This window comes from Nematolebias whitei, chromosome 14, assembly GCF_014905685.2.
Source record: "Nematolebias whitei isolate Nwh7 chromosome 14, NemWhi1, whole genome shotgun sequence".
NCBI lineage: Eukaryota > Metazoa > Chordata > Actinopteri > Cyprinodontiformes > Rivulidae > Nematolebias > Nematolebias whitei.
Genome location: NC_056511.1, coordinates 2341115 through 2359314, shown reverse-complemented (window position 1 = coordinate 2359314; position 18200 = coordinate 2341115). Strand labels below are relative to the sequence as shown.

The window sequence follows — 18200 nt, the reverse complement described above, 5'->3', positions numbered from 1 at the left end:
TATATATATATATATATATATATATATATATATATATATATATATATATATATATATATATATATATATATATAAATAAATTTACCACCTTCTACTTTCTGCAGCTGCAGATGAAAATACTTTTCCCAGTATTCTGAAGATTTAATAATCCTGACAGTAGAGATCTGATTTGTTCTGATGCAGAAAGCGTGTAAATAACAGACACCCTCTGAATTTGATGGGCGTGTGGTTCCCACTCATAATTTGCACTGTTTGTGAATAACGGAGCAGATAATCTGTAATCTCAGTGAATCCATCATGAACGAGCCTCAGCAGCTGTCCAAACCAGGGTAGTGGTTTTTCTGCTCCTTTGTCCGTCACCTCCATCAGAACTCCTGACGTGCAGGAGTCCTGCAGAGTCAGCGACCTGTCTCAGTCCAGTGGACTGACTCAGTCCATGTCAGACCTGTGACGGGTCTCAGGCTTAGTTCCATCTGTCACAGTGGTTTTATCAGAGCTCGGACCCTTACGGGGTTTCTGCTCAATATTTCTCTCCAGGTTTCAGTCCTGATGATTTTTCATGAATTATTTGTTGATATTGGCCATTTGGAGCTGAAAGTTTTCACACAGTCATGAGAGGAATGTGCCGATGAATCCACATTCTCTAGGATTTATTTAATTATGCTGAAAAGATGTTTGTGTCCATCTCCTTCTGAAACATTCCACTGGAATTATTACATCTGCAGCTCTCTGGTGTCCCTAGTTCAACAAATCATTAATTTGTCCACATTTTGGGGGTGAAACAAAACCTGGTACGATGAAACTACGACCTGTTGTGTATAAACTACCTAGGGTCGGCTGGGTCCGTATTTGACCCAGAACCAGGTTGTTTTGGACCCAGTTGCTTTAGGTGTGTGGGAAGAGTAATTAAAGGGTATTAGTAAAAGAGTAAATTAGCAGTATATATAACAATTTTACAGTACTAGTATGGACAGAAGACAACAAGAAGTTTTGATGTCCCTCTCTTGACTGTGGGTTACCAGAACCCCACCTTGGCGTCAGGCCTGTGGAACGTGTGTCTGGTGACCAGGCTTCTACCCGAGGGACCCAGTCAGCCTGAATGAGTTACAAGGGTACACCTTTCTATGGGTCCATTACCTGCAGAAGGGGTCAAATGAGTCAGGCGAGTGGTGCACTAAAGGCAGCGACCTTGATGGTCTGACCCTTACGTATCATAGCTAGATAGCTAGACAGCTTGATAGACAGACAGTCAGACAATCAGATGAACAGACAGTCATAGACAGAGACAGATGGCTAGCATTGGAGATTTCCCTGGTAGATGAAAGATCCATGCACCTTTGGGTGGGGGGACTGTTCTTTGTGCCTATTTGCTGAATGGAAGTTCAAAGTACCCAGTCTTCTGGAGTCCTAAGCAGGGGTGCTGGAAGATGCTCCAGCTGGGGACTCCTTTATCCTGCTGGGGGCCTTCAATGCTGACAAGGGTGACCCTGAGTGACCTGGAGGAGCAGGATTGGGAGGAACAGCCTCTCGGGTCTGAACTCAAGCGGTGTTCTGTTGTTAGACTTCAGTGCTAGTTATAGTTTGTCCACCAGGAACATCATGTTTGAACACAAGTGTATCCATAACATGTTGCTGCTGATCTGTTTCAATGTTGCTGCTGATCTGTTTCAATGTTGGTGTGTTCATGCGTGCACATCTGTTCGCGGACTCATGTTCATGTTTGTGCTGATGTTCAATGTTTTATGTTATTGGTGCTTGGTGTATATTTAGTTGATGTTTTTCTTGGTTCATATCTTAGATGTCATTACTGTTTTTCTTGTGCATTTTATTGTTGGATGTAACTGGGACCCTGTGTACATAATTTCGCTCCACCACATGTACCACATGAGGTGCGAATGACAATAAAGAAACTCTGACTCTGACTCTGACTCTGATAAGTGCACATGACACCAGGACATCCTAGGCCACAGATCAGTCATAGACTTTATAGTTGTGTTGTACTTCAGGAGAAATAATGCAGGTTCTGTCTCTGCCATGGAACATGGGACCAGCTCTTTACCCTCACTATGGTCGTTGGAGGTGTGCGATTTTTCTCAACCAGTCTGGATGTGGAGAATAATTGTTGACTTTAGAAAGACATTCAACAGTGTTACTTGAGAAACACTGTGGGAGGTGTTCTGTGAGTATGGTACTGGGATTTTGTTGCTATGTGTCATTCAGTCCATCTACAGAAGGTGCAAGGGTTTGCTATGCATTGTTGCCAGAAAGACAGACCACTTCATGGTGGGAGTCAAACTCTACAAGGGCTGCCTGTTGTCACATTTTAGGATTAAAGAAGTATTTTTGAATAGAATTGAATTTAATTTAAATTTCTGTTCATAACTTTTATGGACAGAAATTATAAGTGCAGCCAGGGGATGGATGGAAGAAGTCTGGTTTGATGACCTCAGAATTCTGTATCTGCTATTTGCAGATGATGTGGTTCTGTTGGTGTCATTGTGTCATGATCTCCAGCTCTCACTGGATTCACAGCTGAGTGTGAAGCAGCTGGGATGAGGAGCAGCTCCTCATAATCTGAGGCCATGGTCCTGGTGGATTGTCATTTCCAGGTGGTAGGTGAGGTTCTGCCTCAAGTGGAGGAGTTCAAGTACCTCTGAGTTTTGTTCATGAGTGAAGGAAGAATGGAGCGTGAGATTGACTCTGTGCCAGTCCATTGTGGTGAAGAGGGAGCTGAGCTGTACAGAGAAGTTCTCAGTTTATCGGTCAGTCTACATTCTTACCCTCACCTATGACAAAGAACTCTGGGTAGTGACCAAAAGAATGTTATCACTGATCCAGGTAGTCCAGAGACTCGTAGTAGTCCACAGCTAGAGGAGCCAGTTGAGGTGGTTTAGACATCTTGTAAGGATATCCCCTGGATACCTCATTAGGGAGGTGTTCTGGGCATGTCCTACAGTGAGGAGATCCAAAGAAGATAGAGGACACACTGGAGAGTCTCATCTCAACTGGCCTGGAAATGCCTTGAAATTTCCTTGGAAAAGGTGTCCTGTATACCTGTATATATAAGATAAGATATGTGCTAAAGCTACTGCTACATGATAGATTGATGGATGCATAGCTATATGGATGGATATATAAGCACACAGGTTTCAAATTTTTGCTATTGACTTAAAAAGACGGGAAGGACAGAGATCATGTGGTGTAGAATGATTGTTAAGCAGCAGAGAGACCCAACTCCTACTGAATGTGTTGCTGCAGCAACAAACACATCCTTTTGCTAAGAACCTAAATGAAGTCAGCCTCTTTGGCACATGGTGCTGTGTTCATGCCAGCAAATCAGGCTGAAGTGAATGGAGCTGGGCTGAATAGGAGCGGAATGAATGGAATCGGGTAGAAGCAGACATGCTAACAGAGCGTGCAACACAACAGGCTAACAGAGCATATAACACAGCTCTGAATGGAGCAGCCCCCTCAGTGTGACCTTTTGCTAACACTGGCTGCTCGGCTGCACATTAACAGTCCCGGATGAGACTTTTCATATAATTGAAGCCTTTTCTGTTCTTCATCCTGGAGTGACGGGTTTTAGAGATGGTGTGGAAATAAAACAGAGGAAAGTCCACTGCTCACTTTATTTTTCTTTTATTATGGTTATTTGGTTCTGATGGTGTTTGCCTGCAGACACAGACTATACAACATGTAGAGCTAAACTGATCTGCTTTCTGTTGGTTTGTTGGGATTTAATCCATCTTGTACCATATTTGTGTAAATGTCCTGTTTTGCTCATTGTAGTGTGAACCTACTGTACTGCTTGTTTGAACATTTAGCGTTCTACTGGTTTTAGGTTTTAATTTCAATGCAATTCAGTTTATTTCTTTAGCTCCAAGTCACAACAGAAGTCGTCTCCGAGCACTGAACAAAACCATTCACATGTATTATAAAAGCCAATCAGTAAAAGTTATCAAAGTTCATGCTCATAATCCAGGTAAAAAATCCAACAAAGTTGAGTCAGGTCCTCTGAACAGTTTCTCTGTGTTGAAACATTTTGTTTTTCATCCAAATGACTTCACCAGTCCGAGGAGCCACAATAAGCTCAGTCCCATAAGTAGCACACTCACATAGTGGGTCAACCAGTTTGATGGTGATGAGATGGTTTCTGGAGTCCACCCTCTCTCCAGTCGACTCCTCTGTTATCTTTCTAAAGAGGCCAGCAGATTGCATGGTCCTGATAACTTCAACCAAATCACTCTTAAAAATGAAACCTTGTGACTCAATGAGACTAACCTGCATACATAAAGGTTGCATGAAAACTTTGTTAATGTGGGGGTTAAAAAATATATCCTGATGTAAAATAATACCAAGGTTTTTGACATTAGAACTGGAAGTCAAATTAATACCATCCAGAGAAAGTGAAAGACTGCTAAATTAATTCCTAAGATGTTCAGGTCCTAAAACGACAACCTCTGTCTCTGAGTTTAAAACAGAAAATTAAGGGTCATCCAGGTTTTTATGTCTTTAAGACATGCTTGTAGTCTAAGTAGCTGATTGGATTAGTTGGGTTTAATGGACAAATATAACAGAGTATCATCAGCATAACAATGAAAATGTATCCCATGCTGTTTAATAACTTTGCCTAATGGAAGCATAAAGAGTATTAGTCCAAGCATTGAACCCTGAGGAACGTCATGATGTATGAAGAAAATTTGTTATTTACATTTATAAATTGGATTTGATCAGATAAATATGATTTAAAACAATTTAAAGCAGTTCTTGTAATTCCAACATTCAAGTTTCTGTAGTAAAATATGATCAACTAAATGCAGCACTGAGGTCCAACAGGTCCAGTATAGACACCTCTCCATTGCAGAGGTCATGAGAATATCATTAGTAACTTTCACCAGTCCAGATTCAGTGCTGTGGTGAACTCTGAACCCTGACTGAAACTCTTCAAACAGATTATTTCTTCGCAGATGATCACGTAACTGACCTGCAACTATTTTCTCTAGAATTTTTGAGATGAAACTTAGATTAGATATAGGTCTATAGTTGGCCAGGATTCCTGAATCAAGATTATGTTTCTTAAGTAAAGGTTTAATTACAGCAAACTTAAAGCTCTGTGGTACGTAACCGTTTATTAGAGACAAATTAATCAGATCCAAATGTGGACATTAATTAGGGGAAATAGGTTTTTAAACAGTCTGGTTGGGATGGGATCTAGCAGACGTGTTGAAGGTTTGGATGAAGCTATTATTTTTGACAATTCAGAGAGTTCAACAGGACAAAAACAGTCCAAACACAACTCAGGTTCTAGTGGCATTTCTACATCTGCTTCGTCTGACAGGGAATCAGAGGTGATAGTAGGAAGGATGGTTTGAATTTTGTCTCTAATTTAAATAATTTTATTTATAAAGACTCTCATGAAGTCATCAGTGCTTATAGGGATGCATGAATTAACAGAGATGGGACTTTTCATTAGTTTAGTTATAGTGCTGAACAGGAACCTGGGGATATGTTTTAAATTCTCATTTATTAAAGATGAATAATAAACAGCTTTACAAAGAGCTTCCTTTATATGTTAGCAGGCTATCTCTCCAAGTTAAATAAAGTATAGCTACTGTCGGCTACTTTTTCTTTTTTACCATTTTTAAATTTTTACTAAGTTTTTCCATTTAAAATTGTAGCTATTTTGCTGTTCAGCTTTTTTTTTTTTAATTCAGCTAAAATACATTTTAACTAATGGCCTGTTTATTTTACATTTTAGTTTCTGTCTTAGTCAGTTTAGCATTCAGCAGCTGTTTTACAGATTTTAGCTTTGAGCTCCAGTTTTGGCTCCCTTTCTGCTTGTTTTGATTTTAACATTTTATTCTCTAATAAATTCCAGCAGCCATTCAGCATTCAGAGTTTATTCCCTGTTTTTACTGCACCTGATACAGTTTGTCTTACATGAAACTAAGGATTAAGATTAGTAATTAAAGATAATCCTCTTTTTCTCTGCTGCCAGCCCTCCTCTCTCAGCAGCGGCTCTTCCTCTCGTTGCTGAATTGTTCTGCTGAAGATAAGAATCTGTCCATGTGAAGCATGCAGCGCTCTTTGTGTTTTTAAACCACACTTTATCCTTATTTCCCATCTGAGTTGAGCTATTGAGCGTGAAACTACAAGCAGGTCCTGAAGGGCGAGATGTCAGCTGCAGAGCGAATCGGCTTCAGCTCGTTTCCACTGGGCCTCCTGCCTAAATGTGTTCCACACAATGTTTTTATTTATTCTTTATTTTCTGCTCCAGTAAACAATAAATAAGACGAACTGCGAGGAGGGGAAGCGGCCATGTTTTCTCCTCCTGTTGTCTCAATCTGTAGGCTCCTGATAAGAAGAGCTCTGGCAGCGAGAAGTCATTTCATTTTCTCCTCTTCTTCCTCTCTCTCCCCATTTTCCGTCCTCTTCCTCCACCCCGGGGAGGAAAACTGGAGCTCCTCTGATCACGTTAGTTAAGATTAGCTGATGATGAGGAGGGCCAGCGGAGCTAAAGTCTCATGAACCACTGGACAGATTTTAATAAACTCAGGAAAAAAGACTGAATGTGAATTTGCACCTGATTAGATTTGGAGTTGACTCAATACAAAGTTGTCATCGAAACCAAACAAACCTTAGAAAACATAAAAATGGCTGTTATGTAATACAAGTAGTATGTGTAGATGAACATATGCATGATATATTCATAAATTAAACGGATTCTTTAATTTTTCTGGACTGTATAATGACGTGCATTGAATTTAATAAAATGTGGACGGAGACGTTAATTATCTTTGACCCATCAAAATGAACGTGGTCATTTATTTACAGAATCAAAATTTAACATCACACATTTACATTAATTTGGCAAAATGATTTCAACAACAACATGGCTAATTTTGCAAGCTGTACAATTTGATTAACCATACGGCGATGGTTGAAAACCTTGCTTCACCACAGACATTTCTGGAAATATCTGGATTAATTTGCTAGCAGATAGAAGAGTTTAAAGATGGAAAGATGAAATTTAGAGGGAGGGAGATGGTGTGTGTGAGTGAAAAGTGTTGAACAGAACGGCACCCTCCATTCGAACCCAGCTTTCCTCAGTATGCTCGGTAGTAAACTCGACTCGTTACCTCTCTGACGATGAATCAGTGGAAACGGAGCTCCAGTTAAGCTACCGGTCCAGCGTCTCCATAGGATGGCAGAGAACCGTCCGGAGTGGTGGCGGGACTTCATCAACAACAGTTCACCTCACGAGTGGACTTCACATGAGTGGAGTCCTTCAGAAGTTCCACTCAGATGTGGAAGATTGCATAATTCCCACAGGACTCGGAAGAGCTCTGGATCATGCTGGACTTCTGTTCTCCCAAACGACTGGAGCTGCAAACTCTCCACCCGACTCGTTTGAACTAGGAAGTACCGACATTTAAAGAGCTCTATTTCCGGTTTATTTGGGAGTTTCCTGATTGGTCGTTTCGACCAGACAGGGGTGTGTTTTTGTGACGTAAGAGGTCACTAGGAGTCAGAAAAACAGCAAGAATGTTATGGAACAGATTGAAAATGTTTTTCAGACAGACGAGAGGAATATTTAGACGAGTTGGGGGAAAACAGGTGCCAGCCTCTCTATTTACGTCTGTGAGGATTTAAAAACATGACAGCTCGTTCCAACAACTTGTTTTGCATTTGACTCCAACCTTGGACCAACTTACACTGCTCATTCAAAGACAGAAAATCAGAAAATGCATAATTACTCTGTAACAGAACTTAACATGATTTCTACTTTGCATGAGGATTAAAATCATTATTACTGTTTCACAGTTGAATTAAAAATGATTAGTTCACTGCAACATCTAAAAATGGTTTGAACTAAAAACACTTTGATTATCAAACACTTGTAAAATAGTAATGATAATAGAAAATAGTGTTCTTTCACTTGATTAATTCAAGAAAGAAAGTCTCAGGATGGGTCAACCTGTATTTCTGGATTCAAATCAATGAAATGACAGTCTCTGTCCCATAAGGTCCTTAAGGTCAGGATTTGACCTCAGGCTTAGTTCACTACATATGTATATACAGGTATATATATATATTATATTTTTATTTTATTTTTTCCCCTTGAACTCCACTTGCTGGCTGGATTTGGCACATGGTACGGCAGGCAGTTCTACCATAATTTAGAGGAGAAATGATACATCATTTCTCCTGCTCATAATAACATTCTTATACGTCAGAAATTAAATTAAAGATATTTACATTCTGATTGTTCCATGTAGAAATTACTATTCAAAATCCACATTTCCAACTGAACTAGTAAAATGAAAGTGTCAAAGGTCAAAAGGTCAACAAACCTGTAACAGGTTTTTGGATAACACCACAACTATCCTGCATGTTGTCCCTGTTCCCTGCTCCACCGCACCTGAATCAATGATTGAATTGAAGGCTGGTGATCAACCATTGATTCAAATCAGGTGTGTTGCAGCAGAAAAACATTTAAATATGCAGGGTAGTGCCCCCCCAGGACCAGGATTTAGGACCATGGTTTAGACAGTGAAACTCTTCTGACTTTTGCTTGAGTGCTACGATTCTTGTCATTCTTGTTTCTCTTGAACCAGCTGATGCAGCTGCTTTGCCACCTGTGGAGCAAATGATGGCTGAATCTCAGCAGATGGGTAAAAAGTAAACGTAGACATGAGTGGAGACCGTTGGGACCTGAGCTTGGTACCTGCAGGGGGGTCTCCAGATCCTCCCGAGTGTCTCGGAGCTGCGGGCGCAGTGGGCGGTCGTTGCATCGATGCCTGCGAGGCAGCAGTTGAGTCTGGCTGCGAGGATGAGTACAGCACGTTGTTCCTGTGTGCGTGAACGTGTTATCCCCAGAGGACGGTGCACGTTTAATCTGCACCACTGCTGAACACGTTGATTAGAGTCTGAGCTGAAAACAGGTGAGCGGTGAAGCTCAACTCACAGTTTGGAACCACAGAACTCTTTTGTCTGACACGACTTGTTTTAATCTGCTCTCCGGTTCAGCACCTCCTCATGGTGGACACTCAGCAGGTCTTCATACCAGGGGTGTCCAGTCCTGGTCCTGCAGGGCCACCACCCTGCATGTTTCCTCTGCTCCAACACACCTGAGCTGAATCAACGGGTGACTAACGGGCTTCTGCAGAACATGAAGAGGTGATTCAACCATTGAATCAGGTGTTCTCCAGGGTTAAAGTCTTTCTTTTACTACAGAATCAGATCGGAGCAGAAGGATGATATTTATAGGAGCTGTCTGCTGAGTTCTCCAGGAGAACGTCTCGTATGTTTCAGGAGGACCTCGGGGTGAAGCGCTGACTGAAGCAGGTGATGTCACCTTAAAATAACGAACTCTGGGCCTTTCATCTGTGACTGACTGTTTGTTAATGACTGGAACTAACTCCAGCTGCGCATCGTTTGTTTATGACCAGCGCGGTGGTCGGAGCTCGTCTTTATTGATGCTTCGCAGAATATTTCACTTTGATGCACAAGTTCTGTCATTAAGTTGAAACATCAACGAGGGAGACGCTTCATCTCGTCTGTGAAACCTCCCAGTTTAAATGACTCGTCATGTCCCCGCCTTTAGGCCGAGTCTCCCACTGCGCCTCACTTCAGACCAAACTATGAATGTCACCATGCGCTGGTTCGGACCTCGTTCGGGTTCTGGTTGTCATTCCGACGAAGCGGTGGAGAAACGTGTCGGCTGAGTGACGGATATACGATGCGACGTGCTGAAACGTTGACCTGGTCGTTGGCTGGGTGTCTCCGGGCAAACGCTCGAGCTGCTGCTCGCCATGAATGGAGGCACTGGAGGATGATGATGATGAAGGCCTTGAGTCCATGGACGTCCTTCCTGTCCCTCCCTGTCTTTGTGAACATAAGGATGGTTGTTGTTTATCATGGATGGATGGCTGGATGGATGCATCAGGAGGCTGAAGAGCACTGGGAGTAGACGTGGTCACAGCTGTGCACCCTCCGGCGCTCGTCGTCGTTTTTGGGCTGTCTTTAAATAAAGCTCTGCTGAACGCCTCGGGTGGAGACAATCTGGACGTGTGATTGGAGGAGGCTCACTGAGAGCGAGGTCAGCCCAGTCTCCGCTCAGCGTCCTTGTTGAGCGTTAATGACAGAAACGATGACAGGCGGGACACGGACGGTTGAAACTCTGCTGCCAGGAACTGGAAACGTTGCTCGTAGATAAAAACAGAACATCTGAATATTTATGAATTTGATTCAGGAGGACAAACGTTGCTTTCTTCATCTTCATCTTCTCTACGAGGCTTCTCACCCGACAGTTGTTTTCAGAAGAAACGCGCTCCTGCTTCACAGTTTGGACATAAAACAAGGAGATCGGTCTGTAGAAGCAGCACAGTGAGAGGAAGGTTGATGATTAACCAGAAGAAGAAGTGGGTTAACACGAGTCCTCCAGCCTTTTAACAACCAAGAGGTTCAGGCCCAAACTGAGGAACTGCATCCGTCCAGAAACTGGACCTGCTTCATCCACTGAACCTGTAGACTGGAAACTTTGTTCTGGTCACCAGTTTTTAAACCGTATTTAACTGATCTGACCGAGTTTATGACTGTTTCTACACTTTGAACATCTTTTTTACGTGCGTTAAAAATAAATTCTGGATGAGAGTTATTTGATGGTAGAAGTTTGATCGAAGCCCGTCTGAAGATCGTAAGCACAGGAACACTAACTATGTTTTAGTAAAACTGGCTGTGAATGTTTCATTTCAGGTGAACAAGCCTGACAAAAACATTTACGTCATTTTCAGAGTGACTTATTGAACAATGAAAAAATAAAAGTTCACAACTAATCACAAAAGAATCACAATTTTTAAAGTCAAGGTTTGCTTCACACATTTTACTCATTACTTCTAATTTTTTTAATCACAAAACAGATAAAAAGCTAAATGAAACAAGCTAAAACACATATTTTAATAAACCCATCATAATAATGCAGCTAAACATTCAGGCAGAATCATATTAAACCAGAAATACACATTAGGAGAGAGGCTGCCCAACTCTAAAGCCCTCTGTGAAACTGTTTCCCGACGTTCTTCGTTGGAACTATTCTCGGCTCAAACACATCAATTTCAAACACCGTTCTTGAAACGGGTGTTTTTTAAAGACCACATCAAATGGACCAGAACGCTCATGACAACCCAACTAATGGAGGGTAATGTGATAACGCAGCAGTGATTTCAGAAAGACAGCTGTTTGTGTGTGGAAATCTCTTGATCGGTTCCTCCCGTGCACATCTGGACCCCATCGTGTGGATGTTTCTGACCCCAAACACAAATAACTCTAAACACCTCCCGGGGCCGACGGCATCTGTCAGATCTCCGCTGCCTGATTCCCCGTGACACAGGACCAGCCTGTCGTCTCTGCAGGACAGCAGCGCTAACGCTAAGAGACAGATACCTCGTTAGCATTATAGCATGCGCCACAGGACAGACAACTATTGTTAGCATGATAGCATGGCACCGCAGGGAAAGGTTATTTCCAGTGAGAGGCTGCTTGTGGGGGCAGACTTGTTGGATGCTCGTGTGGGTCAGAGGGGTGTGAGGACACAAGGACACACTCAGAGAAGACGAGGTCATCCATGACTTTTACATCTGATCATGAACGTAACGCTACATATGGAGAGGTTCACGTGTGTCTTCCCTAAATGTGGAGCGCGCTCTTATTTTATGAAAATTATGGTCAACAGTAGATGGTCGTGATTTTTGGGCCTTCAGGGTCCACTGCATAAAACCAGGTCTGGTTCTGGTCTGGGCTCAGGAACTCTTCCACATATTGTTGTCTTTAAATGTATTTACTATAGTTGATCTTTTTTATCAGGTGAAATGTTTGAGAACTGGTTCATGACCTCAGAACTGCTCTGTGGTCAGACGGATCCAAATCTAAAGTTCTGCTTGAAACCATGGATTCCACATCATCTGTACTAAAGAGGAGAGGGACCGTCCAGCCTGTTATCAACTCACAGTTTAGATGCCTGCTTCTCTGATGGTATAGGGGTGCATTAGTTCCTCTGTTCCTGAGCAGCTTACACATCTGGAAAGACTCCATCCATGTGGAAAAATATCTGCATATATGCACGGTGACCTGAGCTAGCAATAAACCGTGCAGCTAAAGACGAGGCACATCTAACTGACCCAGCTCTTCTTCTGTTGTTTGTTAGTGGTTGATAAACCAGCTGGTTGGTTTATCTGTCGCCACCTGCTGGACTGTTGTGTAAAACTAGCACAAAGTTAAGTTGATGAGTATCTTTAAGTCAGCTGGATGTGAGATTCTAACTTGACAAGTTCACAAGGATTTAAAAAACAATTTATTGTTTTCACAACGACACATGCAGTTTGTCAAACTGACAAAAAATATTACGTTGAGTCAACAACAAGTCAAAAATACATTTTACAGTGTATTAGTCTAAGTCTATAGCAGCATAACAAGCCGACCCTAACTATAGGATTTATCAAAAAGGAAAGTCTTAAACTGGACAATGTGTCAGCCTCACGGACAGAAACTGGAAGTTGGTTCCACAAGAGAGGAGCCTGAGAACTGAAAGATCTTCCTCCCATTCTGCTGCTGGAAACTCTAGGAACCACAAGTAAACCTGCAGTCTGAGAGAGAAGTGCTCTGTTAGTAAAATATGGAACAATAAGATCTGTAATATAAGATGGAGCTAGGTTGTTGAGAGCTTTGTAGGTTAGAAGTAAGATTTTGAATTCTATTCTGGATTTCACAGGGAGCCAATGGAGAAAAGCTAAAACTGGAGAGATATGATCTCTCCCAGTAACTCCAGTTAAGACTCTGGCAGCAGCATTTTGGATCAACTGAAGACGTTTTAAAGAAGTATTTGGACACCCAGATAATAAACCATTGCAATAGTCCAGTCTAGACGTGACAAATGCATGGACCAGTTTTTCTGCATCATGTTTAGTATTTCATTGTTGAATGATTGACAGCTGACAAAAATTAAATATATTGGCAGTTTTAAGAATTTATGCAATCTTATAATTTAACAGGTACCGCAGTAGCATGTGGAAGAACCATACACAGCCACTACAACGTGCTGCTCACCAGCTTGGTCACACACTGCTGTGGGGCGGTGTCCCATCCTTCAACCAGCATTTGTCCTGAGTCAACCAGTGTGGTTGTGTTGGTCACCAGTAGCAGGTTCACAGTGAGGCTGAGGTCAGGACAGCAGGCAGGTCAGCCATCCTCTCCTCGCCCTGGTTTTGGAGGTGGTCTCTGATAAGCCTTTAACTGTGGAGCTGAGCATCTTTCTCTTGGAGGACAGAGTTCAGGTCCAGACGGTGGAGAGATGGGATATCCACTAGTTGGTCACCGGTCCGGCCGGTCAGGAGCCTCATTGTAGCACCTGGGGTTCCAGATCCTCAAAACCAGGGTCAGAAGCAGAATACGCTGTTGGACAGAGAAGATTCAAGTTTGGACACTTGACTTTACTTCATGCTCCACTTTGTTTTTAAATACGTCTCCATTTAAAGTTAAATAAACTGGTTTTCCAGCAGTAGATGTGTTGCTAAGAAGTACTGCAACATGAAAAGATAATGAACCAAAGACATTTCCTGACCTTTGTTGACATCCAGGAGTATCAGTGAACATATTCATGATTCTAACCCTGGTGCTCCTCTTCCTCGTTCCCAGTTTGCTCTCAGTTCTCGAAGGGCGTGTACGCCATCATGGGTCTGTACGACCGGCGGACGGTCAACATGCTGATGTCCTTCTGCAGCTCGCTGCACGTGTGCTTCGTCACGCCGTCCTTCCCAGTTCACACCAACAACCAGTTCGTCCTTCAGCTGCGGCCCGAGCTGCAGGAGCCCCTCATGGCCCTGCTGGACCACTTCTACTGGACCCGCTTCGTCTACATGTACAGCTCCGACTCAGGTGAGCCCGCCACCCCAGCATGCTGTACAGGTGTTTGTTGTCACGTCGTTCACGTTTACAGGGTGGACCTGTGGATCCAGCAGGGACCTTCTCCGAGGCGTTTAGTTTCCTGCTAGCTCCTCGTCTCATTTCTGCTGTTTACCTGAAGAAGTGCTCCTCAGTTCCTGAGACCTTCAGCAGATGTGTCCAACCTTTTACCTGAAGCTAAGACAAATCAGATGGAGAGCCGAACAAAACAGGAGCTAAAATATTATTTACATCCTGCTTAAAATATTTTTATTCTTGTTTATCGTCATCTGTTCCTTTTTTCATCTTTTTAAACTTTCCCATTATTTTCTTTTTATTCTCCTCATTCTTCATGTTGTTGTTGTTGTTGTTGTTGTTTGTGTGTGTGTGTGTGTGTGTGTGTGTGTGTGTTGGGTTTGACAGTCCAAACTCACATCAACAACTCATCCTTCATCACACAAACGAACCCACCGTCCCGCTCCGACCTTTACCGACACAATCAGAAGAAAAAACTTATCGACTCTGACTCATAATTACCGCACAGCCTTGTTGCCATGGAAACAGCCTCACAACTGTTCAGCACAGCCCGGACTGTACGGCTGTAATTTATTTCAATTATCCTTTTGGCATCCTGCTTTTTATTCCTTCTTCCTTTTCATCGTCCTTGTTTCGTCTGAGCTTCTGTTCTCATTCCGTCCTGCAGGACACTCTTATTGTCTTTTCCTTTTTTTATTTGATTTTATTTTTAAACTTTTGGGTATTATTTGTATGTTGGTCAGAGGTTTAAAAGCAGAACAAACAAACAAACAGTGAAAGCATCACTGACAACATCACTCACTTTTCCGTCTCTTTTCAACCTCTCGGACTCTGTTGACAAAGCAATGATAAGACGAATTTCGATGTCTAATAAATCAGTTAAATATAAAACTACAAACAGACGCGCGGGGTGGTTTGCTGACACAAACGGATCAGATCTGAACTAATAATTCTCACATCGTTGTTGGTTCAAGTTCCCCCGTGTTCTGTGGTTTACACTCCGGGCCAGCAGGAGGCGATGTTGAGCTGAGACCGTCTGGCAGCATTAAATAGCCGTAGCCCTTCCTGTGCAAGCTGAGGCGTTTCCTGCAGGAATAACATTTTAACTGGAAGTGACAGCAGTCAGAAGACTTTAATAATAATGTTTGCAGAACAAGTTCTCCACGTCTGGAGCTGTTTAAAGAAGCTTAACCCACTTTGTAGGCGGAGTCACTCAGAAGAGCTAAATTTAGCTCTTCAGTTTTGTCCGAGCCGAACCACTGAACAAATGATATTTAAACTTTTATCACCACTAATCTCATATTGTGCAAGTATTCCACAAGAAAAATTAAGGATGTCGTGACCTCAGGGGTCTCAGGAAGTGCTACGGCTTGCTGCTGCTGCTACTGGCATTATCAATTATCCGTTTAGTTCGATTTAAGAAGCAGTGATTCACTTGGACTCTCCCTTTGCTCATCATTCCAGTCAGAATTAAACGTTTTCTCCAAAGTGAGGTCGTTCAAAGCGCTATCTGTGCCAGGTAGGATACTAACTGTTCAGAACCGTTGTTTTTAAGAGGTTTTAGGAATAAAACAAACACAGTTTGAAAATGTTTTATGAGTTTGTTGAATTCAAACTAAAATCCGAGGAAATCTGAGCTAACAGACTCTTTGTCCTCCTCGTCCTCTTTGTCCTTCTTGACGTCGTCTCCTCTGTCTTCAAACCGTCGGAGGCCTGGAAGAGCCTTTTCGTGTTCCTCACGTCGTTGGGTTGAGTTTTCTGGATGTTACCGATGAACAAGATGTGAATTCTCCTGTGGTTGGTGAAAAGGACAAAAGAAATAAAAATAAATCTGAGCCGAACATCCCTCAGATTAAACGGCAACAAAAAGCCGAAGCATCAGCTGAAGAGGCTGAAGAGGCTGAAGAGGCTGAAGAGGCTGAAGAGGCCGAAGAGCGTCGACCCAAACACAGCGTGGGTCATTGAACGTGAACTTTCAGGTTTGAGCGCCTGCGTGGCTGAAACGTTTGCTGCTGTCTCAAACTCCTCTCACAGCGTGCACGCTCACACGCACACACTCATAAAGATGTCATAAGCTTTTCTGAGCGTTTGAGTTTTTATTCATTTCCTTTGGTTTTTAGTTTTAATTTGTGTTTTTAACAGTTTCTATGTGAACATGGTGTAACCCCGAGGCCTCAGGGGTTAATTTGACCCAAGGGCAGCAGGAGGGTTTGAGACATGGTTTATTTTTTATTAATAAAACTGAATGTCTTCTGTGACGAGTCCAGAAAGAATCAGAGTTATTGATCAGATTTGATCATTTTGTTGTTAAATAAAAACCAGCTGAGACAAAATAGCTTTAATGATGTGGATCCTGGTTTGATCGTTTCCGACGTCCAGCTGCTGAAGAACACGACGCGGTCCAGGATTTTACTGGCCTAAAGTTAGATTTTTTAAAACTTTTATTTCTTTGTTTTTTACTGGATTTCACGTGTGCTTCAGGAACTCACACTAAAAAAGAGAGAAGTCAGTTACTTTTATTTTATTTCAATTAATCTTATTTTCTTTCATTTTCTTTTTCTATTAATTACATCTTGTTTTTATTTTTCTTTCATGTCCTGCCGTTTCTTTCTACTTTCCTCTTCCTCCATTTTTTCTAGTTAATTCATGTCTTTCCTCCCACACCTCATCCCTCCTCCTCCTCGTCCTCCTTCTCCTCCACTCTCCCTTTCGTCTACCCCCCCCCCCCCCCTGTGGTTAGCTTCTTTTATAAAATAACTACAAAGTTACTGTGTGTCATCATCAATATTCTCCGTAATGAATCTGTTTGTATTAAAGATGTGTGAAATGTGTGAGAGAGTCACGTCCCAGAGACAGTGTCAGCTTTGCAAAGCATGCTGGGTAGGAATTGCGTGTGCAACGTTTCTGACTGTTCACGATGTTTCTGAGTGTGAAAACGAGTTTTCATGTTATTCTCCTGTTTGTTCTGGCGTCATGTGAGCGTGTAAACACCGGGAGTCAGAAACAGTTTGTGGTGGATCTGAGGGGAAGGCACTGCCCCGTGATGACATCACCGGATACTGCTTAGCTTATTGCATCGCTCCATGTAAATCTATGTACTATAAGACTTTGGTTTGGAGAACTGTCTTTAATAAAATTTAGCAGACTTCAATTTACTGGTTTTAAATTTAGCCGAAGCTAATTCCTCTAAAGGTTTACAAAGTTTGTGAAAATGATAATATGCTAAATGGAAAGTTAGCTCTGCTGTTAGCGGATTAGCGGAGCCGTGCCCACCACTGTGAAAGCTTTTCATTAACAAAATCTTTTATGTAAATTATGTTTATGGACATTACTATTTAATGAGTAAGAGACATGCTCAGACTCATTAAAATGAATCCAGTGTAGATTATGTGTTGCCTCTCTGGCCACATTAAAACTCTTATCTTTTTAATCTTTTGGACGCTGTGACGGTGACGAGGACGTGATTTCAGCTCCAGCCTGTCCTTCCTCAGGTCTGACGGTGCTGCAGAGGATCCTGGACACGGCGGCCGAGCGCAGCTGGCAGGTCACCTCCGTTAACCTGGACACGCTGACGGAGCCGGCCTTCATCAAGCTGCTGGCCGACCTCGACTACAAGAAGGAGTTTCAGATCATCATCGACTGCGAGCTGGAGCGCCTCAACTACATCCTGAACCTGGTAAAACTCCAACGTGCACCGTAGATTCTCTCTGTAGGTGTTAAAGATAAGACAGAACTTTGTTGATCTGCAGGAAATTGTGCCAGAGTTTCAGTAAGAAGGAACATACACAAGGAATCACACAAGATATTAAAATAACAACAATTACGTTGTAAACAGGTGCAGACAGAAACATTGAAGTGTTTATTGTCCTAAAGGGGGAGGAGTTGAACAGTTTGAAGGACTTCCTGTGTTGTTCTGTGGAGGTGGTCTCAGTCTACGACTGAAGGTGCTGTGGTCTGAGTCCAGGGTGTCATGCAGGGGGGAGACGTGTTGTTCAGGATCTGGAGCAGGTTCCTCAACATCTTCTGCTCAGACACGTCTGTCAGAGACTGCAGGTCCGCTCCCAGAACTGAACCAGCTCTCTTCATGAGCTTATCGAGTCTGATGGCATCAGCTTTCTTCACCCTGCTGCCCCAGCACGCTGCAGCGTAGAAGAAGATGCTGGAGACCACCGAGTGGTAAAACATCTGCAGCATGCTCCTGCAGAGACCACCGAGTGGTCAAACAT

General features: G+C 42.6%; 1 protein-coding gene and 1 pseudogene across 1 annotated transcript in view; one reads left to right on the top strand and one right to left on the bottom strand.

The window, feature by feature from the left end:
* LOC119420771 overlaps positions 1-18200 on the bottom strand; it is a 261041-nt pseudogene that overhangs the window by 115395 nt on the left and 127446 nt on the right.
* gria1b (glutamate receptor, ionotropic, AMPA 1b) overlaps positions 1-18200 on the top strand; it is a 79862-nt gene that overhangs the window by 15906 nt on the left and 45756 nt on the right. Inside the window, exons 3-4 of the mRNA XM_037687758.1 lie at positions 13693-13932; positions 17466-17650. Coding sequence (XP_037543686.1) covers positions 13693-13932; positions 17466-17650 — 425 coding nt within the window. The remainder of the gene's footprint in view (positions 1-13692; positions 13933-17465; positions 17651-18200) is intronic.